Source organism: Protopterus annectens, chromosome 4.part1 (assembly GCF_019279795.1).
Source record: "Protopterus annectens isolate FY-2018-M chromosome 4.part1, PAN1.0, whole genome shotgun sequence".
NCBI lineage: Eukaryota > Metazoa > Chordata > Ceratodontiformes > Protopteridae > Protopterus > Protopterus annectens.
Genome location: NC_056734.1, coordinates 715,007,937 through 715,020,859, shown reverse-complemented (window position 1 = coordinate 715,020,859; position 12,923 = coordinate 715,007,937). Strand labels below are relative to the sequence as shown.

The 12,923-nt window shown below is 42.5% G+C and overlaps 1 protein-coding gene across 1 annotated transcript in view; it reads right to left on the bottom strand.

The window, feature by feature from the left end:
• The window catches only part of CCNL1 (cyclin L1), a 180,675-nt gene that overhangs the window by 78,219 nt on the left and 89,533 nt on the right, over window positions 1-12,923 (bottom strand). Inside the window, exons 6-7 of the mRNA XM_044070486.1 lie at window positions 3,433-3,532; window positions 3,227-3,331 (exon numbers count right to left, since the gene is read on the bottom strand). Of these exons, the coding sequence (XP_043926421.1) occupies window positions 3,227-3,331; window positions 3,433-3,532 (205 nt within the window). The remainder of the gene's footprint in view (window positions 1-3,226; window positions 3,332-3,432; window positions 3,533-12,923) is intronic.

Genomic DNA, 12,923 nt, shown 5'->3' with positions numbered 1-12,923 from the left:
AATCCAAGGGACTGCAGGAGGAGCAAAAGGGTCTGGGTGTGAGAAGGTAGAGTCTTCTGGTCTTCTGTCTGGATTAGCAGGCCATCTAGATAGGGGAATATCTGAATCGTCCTTCAGTAAGTGATGACTGGAGCCAGACATTTTGTAAATACCCTGGGAGCAGTAGAAAGCCCAAAAGGCAAGGCACAAAACTGAAAATGGGATGAGCCTGCCAGAAATCTGAGGTACTTCCTGAAAGTGGGTTTTATAGGTATGTGAAGGTAAGCATCCTTTATGTCCAGGGTTGCCATGAATCCCAGAGAAATCCCAAGGGGGGAAAAGAGTAGGGAGAGTGAGCATCCTGAAGGTAGGAACTTTTAAGAAGGAATTGAGGAGTGAGGTCTAGAATAGGCCTCCATGGTCCTCCTTCCTTTCTGGGAACCAAAACGATTCTGGAGTAGAATCCTTTTCTTTTTGATTCTGTAGGAACTGGTTCTGTAGTGCCTTGTATTAGAAGGATTTGCAGAACCTGTTGAAGGAGGGGTAATTGACTGGTGGGTGGCTGAGGTATGCCTAGTCTTGACGGTGGGATGGTCCAAGACAGTTTTGTATGACGGACAGAACTCACTTGTCTAAGGTAATGACAGACCACAGAGGGAAACAGTGAGAGAAAAGGGCAAACAGGGGAAGGGGTGATGGGGGCGGGGTTGAAAGCTTGGCAAGCAGACAGACACTACTTGCCCTGTCTGGAAAGGAAGGCCTTTGGCTGGAGAAAGGAGAAGCTCTAGCTGGAGGGGGTTGTCTTCTAGACCTTGGGGCTTTAGGTCTAGAGGCCTTCCTGATAAAAATGGATCTTAGCCAGGTAGTTCCACTGGAACTTGGGGATGGGCGAGACCAGGAGGTGTTTTAGATCCTGTAATTATTTTCCTTTTTGTTGCAGGGATTAAAATAGGTCTGCCACTTTTTCACCAAAAAGGGCAGAGTGATCCAAAGGTGCATCAGTAAATTTGGCCCTGAAGTCATCACGGAGAAGCTGAAGATGTAGCCATGAGTATCTTCTTAACGCAGAGGCCGATGCAGCTGACCTAGCAGAGGCTTCAGTGCATCACAACTGCATCTTAATGAATGTCTATTCACCTGCGATGTGAGGGCTAGCAGAGAAGTCAGGGAAGCTTTGGCTGCACAATCAGGAATGTCAGCTAATTCCTTAGTGGCCTTGTCCAACAGAGCTAAGAAATATTTGGTTATGCGAGTTTGGTAGTTAGTAGCTCTGAATGACAGGGTAGTAGATGTGCAAAATTTTCTTTCTTAACTTCTCCATGGTTTTACTGTCCTTGTCAGCAGGGAGAATGGTAGTGGTAGGAAGAAGCTTGGAAGCCATATCACTAGAGATGGAGATAGTGGCTGGATCAGCAGGTGGGCACTTAATTAAAAATGTTTCTGTCTCAGGGACTTTGCAAATTTTATCTGCTCTCTGTGGTGCTGGGGGTTGGGAGTTGGGGTTGATGGAAGCAGAAGCAAAAGCATCCAAGTAGGCTGGCTGAATAGGAAGGATAGCGGATGAACTGGGTGAGTCCACTTGACCTCTTTTGTACTTCAGTCATATCCGGGGATTCCCACTTAAAAGTGGTCTTTCATTTTACTGATAGTTTCCCCAAAGGTTAAATCCTCTACAGCGCAGTCAGGTTCAATAGAGCCTGCCTCCGGAGATCCATATCCCAGGGGGGGGAAAGAGATCTGAGAGGAGTGAGAGAGGGAATCCTCCGAGACTATCAGACACTTCCTCCTCCTCCAGTAGTTGTTCAGGAATGAGAGGTCTAGGACTTAGGAGGGGAGAAGCAGTGCCAGGGTGTTTGTAAGGCAGCAGGCCTAAGGGTCACAAAGGCATTAAAACATACTTTGACTGAAGGCCTGCCAATGGGGCATGCTTTCAGAAACAGGAGATGCACGCTTTGTTTTACGTTTTTTCTTTAGAGGCATTGCAGGCGTCCTACTGGGAGAAGGCCTCAGGTCAGTCATAGGGATGGCTGTAGTGGAATCTGAAGAAGCTAGAGTGAATGCTGGCTCCCCACCCGGAGTCTAAAGTAGATGCCAGTGTGGCCTCTATGGACATGTCGTCCACTCAAGATAGTGCAGCTTCCTCAGAGGTAACCTCTTTATCCACACTGGCGGTAGCCGAATCCTCGGCCAGGCCGACGTCGGCCACAGACTGAGGAATGTCTGGAAGAGGCGCAGCAGCAGAAGTAGGCCGGAAAGTCTTGGCCCTCTTCTTAGGTGGTTCAGGCGAGGCGTTGGCCACAGCCTCCATCCGCAATGCTAACTGTTTTAAACGTTGATTCTCTAAATACAAGTGCAAAGCCTGTAAGTGGCGACGTAAGGTCTTAGGGACAAATGATTTACAAATCGTGCAGTTCTCGTGGTAGTGTTCCCTACCTAAACAAAAGAGACACTGATCAGGAGCGTCTTTGTGGGGAATCTGCCGATCACACTTAGACTTGCCCTTTACAGATGACATGAACAGACTAAGAATTAACAGTAGGACTGAGAGGAACCCCAACAGGGTACTTAACTGAATTTTTCTTGATCTGACGTCCGCGAGAAGCAGGAGCACCTGGCGTACGACTGGCGGCTGAAAAGTTCCAAGGGTTGGTGCGTGCAGACGTCACTTTTATTGCCCACGTACCTGCTGCCATGTCAAGACGACTGACGCACCTAGAGGGACTGAAAATCTTTGGAAACTTGGCCGAACGAACTGGAGAGAAGGGTAAACCCATATGTAGAATACTGGAACAGAAGGACACAGACACACACACACAGACACTGTGCGTGTGACTGACAGTGAGAGACCAGTAGGTGGGAAATCTTAATATATGGAATCTTTCAAAATTTTACTACCTTTCACTGAGAGAGGAGATAAGACTGAACAATAAGATACCTCAATACTTCAGTATCAATGACTCAATCTTCTATGTTGTGTACAATACAATGCAGTTTACGAAAAAAAAAAAAAAAATGAAAAACAGCTACCACAAACCATGGAAGAGTGTGCCCAACAAAATATGCTTAAACATAATAAACTTTTTGTTTGTAACAGCACCCAATCCTACATGCTATTAAACATGCACTATTTCTGACAGCGACTGTCTCAGGCTACAAAAATGTGAAATATTTCAGAGCACATTCACCTTCAAATCTATAAATCTGAGCAGGACTACAATCAAAATTGCCATTAAAAACAGAAAATTACCCGTTTTCGTGCATAAAGTTTCAGGGTTGTAAGACAAATTTCTTGAATTTCTTCTTCTGTTGCCCCAAACAAAAGAAACCAGTGAGGGCGACTTGGTAATGCTATCTAAAATAAATATAAGAAGTTTAAATTTAACTTGCATTGACGAAACAAGCAATGTTTCACAATTCCATTACAAGTTGAAATAAAAACAGCAAAAAACTTACTTGTAAAGCTCTAGCGGCAAGATAAATACAAGCACAGGCAATGGTCTCTGGTTGAAACTTAACAAAAACATTGGTCCGGAGAGCATCATTCATGTAGTTCCTGAAAACGAAACATGTGTGAATGCCTATGTTACCTGCTTTACTTTTATAAATGAGCTGGAGACTCAATTTACTTTGTTCTTTTTTTTTTTTCTTTGTATCAGTACTACTCTATATTACTCCTCCCATACAACACACTGCCACAAATATATGGCAAAAATATCTTCCTGCAAAAAAAAAATTCAGTAACATGAAAATTAAATATTCAATATTTCTGTTACAGCTGAAAGTGTGAAATGCCAGGCATTCTCAAATCTGCAACAATTTTGTGGAGCTGAAGTATACACCAAGTGTATCAACGTATTTGTTAACAAAATCTTTGCATCATTTCCACTTCAGGCAGTCTGGAAGTCTGGAGGGTCATGGTGACTCATTTACTTAACTTAAATAATGTTTCAAAAAAAAAAAAAAAGAAAGGACCATGTAGACAGGCTAGAAGTTGAGATGTGCCCCCAAAATGAAGTAAGCAACAAATATTAAGGGAATATAGTTTCTGTATTCACTACCAACATTTTAGTTAGTAATGCACAACACACTGAATGACCTCTGAAAGACCGTAAAGCTGAGTGCGATCTCAGCTATATCAGTACTGGTTGACATGTCCCCCTTTGGGAGAACTCGCATCAAGAGACAGTACCAGCTGCATGAAGCTCCCTGAAACAAGATGGAGAAAGAATTTTGAAAATAACATCTTTGGTTGTCAGAAGAAAGGGGTAACTGGTCTCCATTATATTTCTATAGAACACAAAGATAAAAAATATGTGAAGCCTGACATAAAAGCTATGTAATTTTGCCCTCATTAAGACAGGCAGAAGTCTCAAATAGAGGCTGAGGAAGAGATACTTTAAGAATGCCTCACACCCTGTTTTCAAGCCCTCTTTTAAATCACCAGTTCAAAGACAAATCAGATGTTTAGAACACTGCTAATCAACATTAGCCCCCATTAACATTTAATGAATTTTAAGGGCAAAGTGATGGTGAGAGTAAAGGTAAACTGGCTGTACAGGATGCCAAGGGCAAGAACTGAAGCACAGCTGTGGGAGCAATACTCACCCTAAGAATACAAGGATCACTGCCATGATCATCATTTAAAATTCTTGGGTTAAGTAGCAAGAGGGGGGCATCTGACCAGCAAGCCAGACTTTCACATCTTTGGACATCCCCCATTTAGGGCTGGTCGCCTACTTCCTCAGGAGGACATAAGCAGAATGTTGGGTTCAAGATGGAAAACAGCCCGCCCCACTCTCAGTTTTGCGTAAACAAGACTCTGTATAGGCTATTTAGAAGGAACTGACTGTAAATTAAGGTCTTCTCCACAAGTTGAAGGCAAGACAAGACTGCCACTCTACCATCAAGTTTCTGCTTCCTGAATGCAAGAAAGAACAAAAGATCATACAGGGTTGTGGGACAGAGACTCTACAGCAACAGCTAGACCTGGGTTAGAACAGTTACTGTCACAACTGAATAATTTCACTCAACTTTATTACATTCCTATTAAGAATCAAAGGTACAGTTAAAATTGTAATGCCTAAAAAGCCCAAAGTGCTGACAAGATTCTGTACCTTGGTTACAGACCTGGGATAGAGAACACACATACTGTGCAAGACTGCATCAGCAAATGCTGCTTTACTCCTACTGTGAACAGGTTGTGCATCACATACACTGTATGCAAAGGCACTTCTGAAAATGATGGCAGAGACTACTTTAAGTGGAAGGAGACTTAGCTGCCTCCAACAAGGTGGTTCCTTGATGGTCCAGTTCTGACAGCAGCATAGGCATTGAAGGGTTGGTCTAGTTACAGACGTATTAAATCCTGCAGTTCTGAGAGTCTTCCTGAAGTTACTGTCACCAGAAGCAAAAAAATCAAAGATTGAAATTTCACTGTAGCTATCCCAGAGAGAGGGCACGCGAGAGATAGAGCGAGAACTACAGCATGTGAGAGAGAGCCACGTGAGAGAGAGAGAGCATGCAAGTGCATGAGAGAGAGCATGAGGAGAGACAGCGAGAGAGCATGAGGAGAGACAGCGAGAGAGCATGAGGAGAGACAGCGAGAGACAGCAAGCGAGCGAGACAGTGAGCATGAGAGAGCGCTAGCGCACGAGACAGAGAGAGCATGAGAAGACACACAAGGAATGTGAATGTTTGAGAGCGAGATAACTACTGTGCGAGAGACAGAGCATGCGTGTGCGAGTAACAGTGAGTGAGAGTGCACACAAGGGATCAATTATCTGGGGCCTCAAATGAAAAAGACCTTTTAATGGCTGAACAACTATCGAACCACTGCACACATGCCAACGGAGACTCCAAGAGAAATGTACATTTGCTGAGGTACATGTCAGCCTTTGTCAAACAAGGGATTTAAATAAGACAGTTTTGAATTCAGCTTGCTTTAGGTTGAGTGCAAAGAGAAACATACCATGAATTAAATCTACTCCCATTTTGTCAGGCAACACTCCTAATGGCAAACCACCAGCCTCCCACCACCTCATTTCATTAAAAGAGCTTCCACATGAGGTCAGGCTCACTAGTTTCCAGGTTGCTTCTATAAGGCTCATTAGAGTACAATGTACAAGAATCCACCACTTCTCAATTTGGGTCATCAGTATGCAAGTAACTGGAATAAAATCAGTAGTTTTTTTAGCAAACACACACACAAAAAAGAAAACTGAAGAAATGTAAAGGAGGATCCTTGCTCTCCCGGGATGAAAAGCATTCACTGCCCATGGCTGCCTGCATGGGTTAATCTGACACAAAACTGAGACGGTGAGAAAAAGTTAAAGCGAACAGATGCATCTTAGAGGTAGCCTACTTTACAGCTCAAGTGTGAAAGACCTGGTCTAGTTTCTATTCTCGGAAGGACCTGTTCAGATATTCTGCCAAAGGGATGCAGTGCTTCCTGGAAAAGATAACCAATAATGTAATGTGCTAGGGTGTTTCAGTATCTCAGCAGCTGCATCTTCCCTGAACTTTCAAAATTTTGCACTGGCCCTCCAAGTGAAGTCTGATTAAATAGGACCGGGGGAAGGGGGCAGTTGATAAAAGACAAACTTAAGTTAGTTAACAACTGAGATGCATCCAATCGGAATTCTAAATGCAACTATAAACACTATGTGCTGGTACCACAATTTCTTCAGGTACTACTTGGTCTTCCCACATGATCAGACAGAGGGGGGGGGGGGGTGTTGGGAACATGAAAATAGAACCTGTCAAGTATCACACTGCCCTTAAGATGGCCCATGCTGTCATAGGGTTTTCCCTACTACTCACAAGTGGTCGAGGGGAAAGAAAGTATTTTCTTCTAGTTGGAAGGACAGTCTGCATTCCCTACTATCCAAGACAGCTGTTAAGAAGGCCTTCTTTTGACAAATGATTTCAAGACTAAGAGTTTAGAAAGTTAAAGAAGATACCCAGATGGGTCAGACATGCAATGGATTTCCAAGACAGCTTCCCTCTCTGGAAAAGACTAAAATCAGTCAAGTCATTCATGTATACTTGGATAGGAATGCTTTAAAACTGGAGCAAAGCATTTAATACCCTGAGAGAATTGGAGAAAACAGTGGAAAAGACACTACTGCATCACTTCAAATTTGTGCATTCCTTGCACATGGGGATACGCACGTAGAAATCTTTCAGATCAAAGGTCACCACGAAAACGTCAATGTAAAGGACGGAGTAGCTTTGGCGTTATTTTTTTTTTCCTCTGGAGAAGTTCAAAATGCATACTCAAAGTCAGACTTTGCTAGGCATCAGAAAAAGTTAACTGTTCTCTCCTCCATTATTTTTTTTTTTTTTTTAGGGAGACCCTTTCTACCATAGCAGAAAAAGGTACTGCTCCAATGCAGCACCATGCTAAGGGCACGTGGTCTGGAAGCAAGAGTAGGAAAATCTCTATGAAAAGAAAAATGTTCTACCACTAAAACATTAAACTCCACCTGCCTTAAGGTCTGTGGTCAGGCTGAACCATTTATTTTAAAAGAAATGATTAGTGCTCAAATCGGTAAACGAAAGGGAAAGAGGGGGTTGGGATCACATCAACTTAACGGTGAGGCACCCTCATGGCTGGGACAAGAGCACCTTCCTGCTGCCAGCACTTCCCTTCTACAGGTCTTCTTCAAATGTGTTTTGTTTCGAGCAGGAGCACGGACTTTAAGGGGGTTAAAGTTTTACAAAAACTCTATACTACATTTAGGACTCACAGAGTGGACTACATATTCAGGGTGTACAGCTCTTACTTATTTCTTTTTTTGTCAACCTTAAAAACACTTCTGGACAAGCAGGTCCAAACAAAGGGTTCTTACCCAGTGGCACATTTAAAAACTTTTATATACTTATCTGGCAAAGGCTGGATTTTTTGTCATGTGGGGTACAACTATAGCAGAATCAGCTATTCTACCACAGACACAGGATGTGGCTGCATTAACTACATTCCTACAGATTTTAATAGAGTGAACAATCCCCGACTGAAAACTACATCAGGTTGTTTCCTCAATCATATACCTAACTAGCCCCCCTGAAAAAAATGAAGCATGGGAAGACTGGCAATCTGCAGCCCTTGTAGCGAAGTAAATGGTGTATATATACATTCCTGGTGCAGTCTACTTATCCTTGGGAAGGGATAGATCTCTCATAATTCAGAGAAATTGCAGAATCTGCTTGAATTGTATGTAAAAAAAAAAAGGATGACTTTCAAATAATACCCATCACATTCCCTGGAAACGGACTGCTTCGAGTCCAACACCAATGACATTCTTGACAGCATCAAATGCCTAAAGACAACAGGAATGGCTATGGGCTCAGACTTGCAGCACCTTGTGGAATTACCTCCCCCTTTTATAAAATGCTTCTGAATTAAATTCACTGCCTCCCTAAGGCACCTGCAGACAGAACAGAAAGGAAGGAAGGGGGGAAAGAAAAAAAAAAAAAAAAACACCTTCCTTATCTGTCCTACAAATAAATGGCTGTAAAGTTTCTCCTCAATGACAAAGCTGGATGAAGGAGCTATAACCGAAGCTGAAGGGGGTGTGCACCTTTGCAGAAAAGCACTGTAAACAGACACTGTAAAAACGCATCACACCTGTAACAAAAAGGCAGGCACTAGCAGTGAAATTAATAGTTATCCATATGTAGTAATTGTTTAGTATAGTAGCTTGGGACCCCCCCACCCCAGTTTAAAAAAATATATATGGTTTCCACCTGAAGCCCTAAGTAGGAAATATCAAACAAAGAAAAGCATTTCTTAGTGGCATGCATTCTGGGCCCTTCCCTATGCCGACATCTTGAACAGCCATCCAACTGTTGTTGTTGCTTCTTTCAGCTTTTCTCGGTTAGGGGTCGCCACAGCAGAACTCTGGTCCGCTATTGGTAGTTGATTTTTACGTGTCGGGTTACCAGCCCTGACGCACAACTTTCAGCGAAGATACACCCATTCATGCATGTCTCCACGCAGAAGACGCTCTAGCTGAGAATTGAACCGGACAGCATTTTACTGTGAGGCGACAACACTACCGCAGCACCACCACTGTAGCCAAATGTAGCTATTTAAGGGTGCCACTTGAAAACAGTAATGACAGATGGAAAAGCAAACAAATGGAGTGCAGGTGACTTTAGGCTATGCTGTTCAGTGGAAGCTACTCGAGCCTTCTGCCACAACCACATCTGTACAATCAAATTACACAGATTTGTACATGGGTATTCACCAGAACAGCTGTAGAAAGTCTGAAAATGGTCCTCTCCTTGCACCCAGACTTAGATGTACAAGCTTTCCCAGTATCAATTCTCAGAAGGACCGGAATTTGGACACATGTACATAACTGAAGGCCATAAACCAAACTCTGCAGTACACCCTTTTGCCGCAACTCTTTCCAAAGCTTTAAAAGACAAACTAATTTTATTAGAGTTCTCCAATTCAATAAATTTACTTGTGCTATGTTAGTACCATCAAGTTCAATGATTTTATTTATCACACAGTCCAACAACGTATATAGCATTTGTTAAGGTTCTACATCCACTGTTTTTTTTTTTTTAAATAAGGGTAACCATTTAGAAAAAAAAACATTTAACAAAGGCGCAGCCAATTTTACCAGTATACAAGAGCCCAAGGAGAAATCAGAAGAAAAGCACTCTTTTAATGGATGCTAGTGTGTCTCCCAGCTGCTCACAAGGAAAGAGAACATCCCAGGTAGAACTTAGTACAAGAGCCCAAACAGAACAGTTGTGAATCACACAGTTTAACACTAATGCTGCTGTAATGAAAAGAGGACCCTTAATACTGCCCTTGAAGAAAAAGCTTCCATTTATTAGCTGAAGTCTTCCAAGTAGAGGCCTCCCGCAAAGGTCCAAGGGTGAATACCACTTATCACACACCTTATCATCATTGGAAATTATGAATTATTTTGCTAGTATGAAGGTATGAAAGTTAAAAATTATGTCCCATTTTAGATGGGTCACAACCAATTATTATTTGGGCAGCAGAAGCCACTATGGAAAAAACAAAAACATGAGAGCTGCCTCACTCAAAATATGGCAGTCAGAAAAAAAAGTTCTTAGGAAATACCACACATATGTGACAAGAATTTCCTCCTCGAACCGTTTATCAGATAAGCATTTAATGTTTTAAGAGGGCTAAATTATGTGAAACAGCATCTATGATAAAGGCTTTTCAAGGAATGCATACCTCTTAAATCAGACAATATATGAATGGTTCATTAACAAGCAATGAAATAATCAATTTCTGTTGGGACAAGCAGGGAAAGAACATTTCTGTTGGGGTAGATGCATAACCCTTAAGAATGTAGTCTCTCAATGAATACACATGAAAGAGGAACTCCCTCAGTTAAAAAGGAAGTCAAATACTCAAGGACCATTTGTAGTCCCCCACCAGTTGTGGCAGGGCAGTTAAAATTTACTTCAACAAAGGTGTACAAAAAAAACAAAAGACTGTGGGTCAAGAACGGCTTCCTAGTTAGTATAATGGATCACCAGGTTCACCCACAGCATACCATCTGCATGTTATCATGATCTCGACAATACAAAGGTAAGTGGGTTAAACCCCCTATTTCTTAATGAATCACCAGCATTCACTGAAGAATTTTCACATGTAACTTGCCAAGTACAGCTATCAGAATAGACATGCATGTTTACGATCCAGATCACCTTAAACAATCTGGCACTATACAGGAGTTGGTCAAAAGGCTCCATAAATCTTTCCAAATGTAATGATGCCCAAGAGATTCAAGGCTTTATGGTGCACTGAAGAAAGGTGAATAGCAAAGAGAAGTTATAGGGCTTTTGGGACTGACCATTACTTTATCCAGGAAGCGCTTCCCTGATTTGACTACTATCCAGGAAGCGCTTCCTTGATCTGACTGCTTTGCTATTTTTGATTAAGTTTTATACCCTTTAACTACATAAGTAGACTGCCAAAGAACACTTTTCAGTCACAAAGCAAGCAGAAGGAACAAAACATGCAAATACACCGCATGACAGATCACAGAATGCATACCAAAGGTAGTTTAAAACAATGTTCAGTCCTACTAAGTTAGTGACAGTGTTTAATTACAAGAGGACAGGGCAACGACTATGCTCCAAAAATCACAGTGGTTGCAACTACTGAAATACAAAAGAAGCGCTTTGAAGGTCTAAAGAAACAGACTGAACTGGGCAGGCAGAAAGTACAGTTGTGTACGCTTACCATAAATGTAGATGTTGTATTCACTGTTGCAGTCATTACATTTGGGTAATCTGCTGGCAGGTTGCCCTCAGTCGGCCTGATTAACAAAGTCTTGGGTCCTGCGTCAGTTGCTGTCCCTTCTTCCATGATGTCAGGTAGTCAGGGGTACAAAACATGCAGCCGACGCCAATACATCAGTTTTTCTTGCCCCAGATGTCAAGTGCCCCCCAAATGGGGAACAAATAAAATTAAAAACACAAAAATATACCGCCAACCAAAAGCAAATACACCAAAAAAGCTTTTAAGTATAGTAAAAGAAAGCAGAGGTATAGTAAGAGAAAAACAGGGGGCTGGAGGGAGGGTAACCAGGACTGCAACAGTGAATACACTTGAACATCTACATTTATGGTAAGTGTACACAAATGTAGAATGTTCTTAGTGTTTCACTGTTGCAGTCATTATATTTGGGTAGCTTCCCAAAGCTATGGTTGGGAGGATGGATTTATACAGCATTAGGACCAGCTATAAGGCCCTGCAAGACTGCAGTGGCAAAGTCAGCTCTGGATTTAGAGAAAATTGGTAAATGATAATGCCTTGTGAAAGTATGTACTGAACTCCAGGTAGCAGCTTCTAGAATATCTTTGGTAGGAACACCTCCGAGAAAGGCTGCAGAAGTAGATGCAGCCCTGGTGGAATGAGATCTGATCCCCTGGAGGATAGGTTTTCCATGGTGCTTATAGTAGAAATGAATGCAATAGCTTATCCATTTAGAAATGGTTTGTTTTGAAATAGCCTTCCCCTCTGCCCAGCAGCAAATGCCACTAGCAATTGTTCAGATTTTCTTCGAAATTTAGTTCTGTGCACGTCCAAGGAATGCAGAATTCGTTCCCCTTTGTTCTGTGGATTGGGACAGAAGGTTGGCAAATGAATGGACTGGTTAAGAGCCACACTGGAAACCACTTTGGGCATGAAGGATGTTTTGGCCCTCAGAGATACCCTATCAGCATGAAAGATGATGAAAGGCTCCACTGCCATAAGGGCCTGTAATTCAGATATCCTTCTAGCTGAAGTGATTGCTAAGAGGTAGGCTGTTTTCCAAGAAGGATTTTAAGTCTGCAGTAGCAGCTGGCTCGAAAGGAAGTGAAGTGAGCTTTTCCAAAACAAAGTTAAGGTCCCGGGCAGGGGTAGGAGCTCTCCTGGGTGGTCTCAAGTTCTTTGCCCCTCTGCGATCCTGTTTGAGCAGGGGATGAGAAAAGAGGGGTGGTTCTGTGTTATAGTGGGATGAAATAGCTGAAGTATGGATTTTAATAGGAGGAAAAAGACAGGCCCTTGTGAAGCATCTCAGTTAAGTATTGCAAAATCTGAGGTAAACTGGGCGCTGCTGTGCTCATCCCTAATGATTGGTTCCAGGCACAGAACCTTTTCCATTTGTCAGCATAAGATTTTCTAGTACTAGGTCTTCTCGCCTCCAAGACGACATCCATCACAAATTTGCTGAGGGATGCTAAGGGTGAATTTAAGTGATTACTCAAGCTGCAAGGTTCAATGTTGGGAGCTGAGGGTGCAGAATTTGGTTCTCCTGCTGAGACAGTAAGGAAGTTGTCTGAGGCAGGTGCCATGGAGACATATGTGACACACGCAAGAGTGGGTACCAGTGTTGGCGTAGCCTGGCCAGTCTGGAGCAAATCAAAACCATTTTTGGTTTGTCCTGTTTAACTTTTAG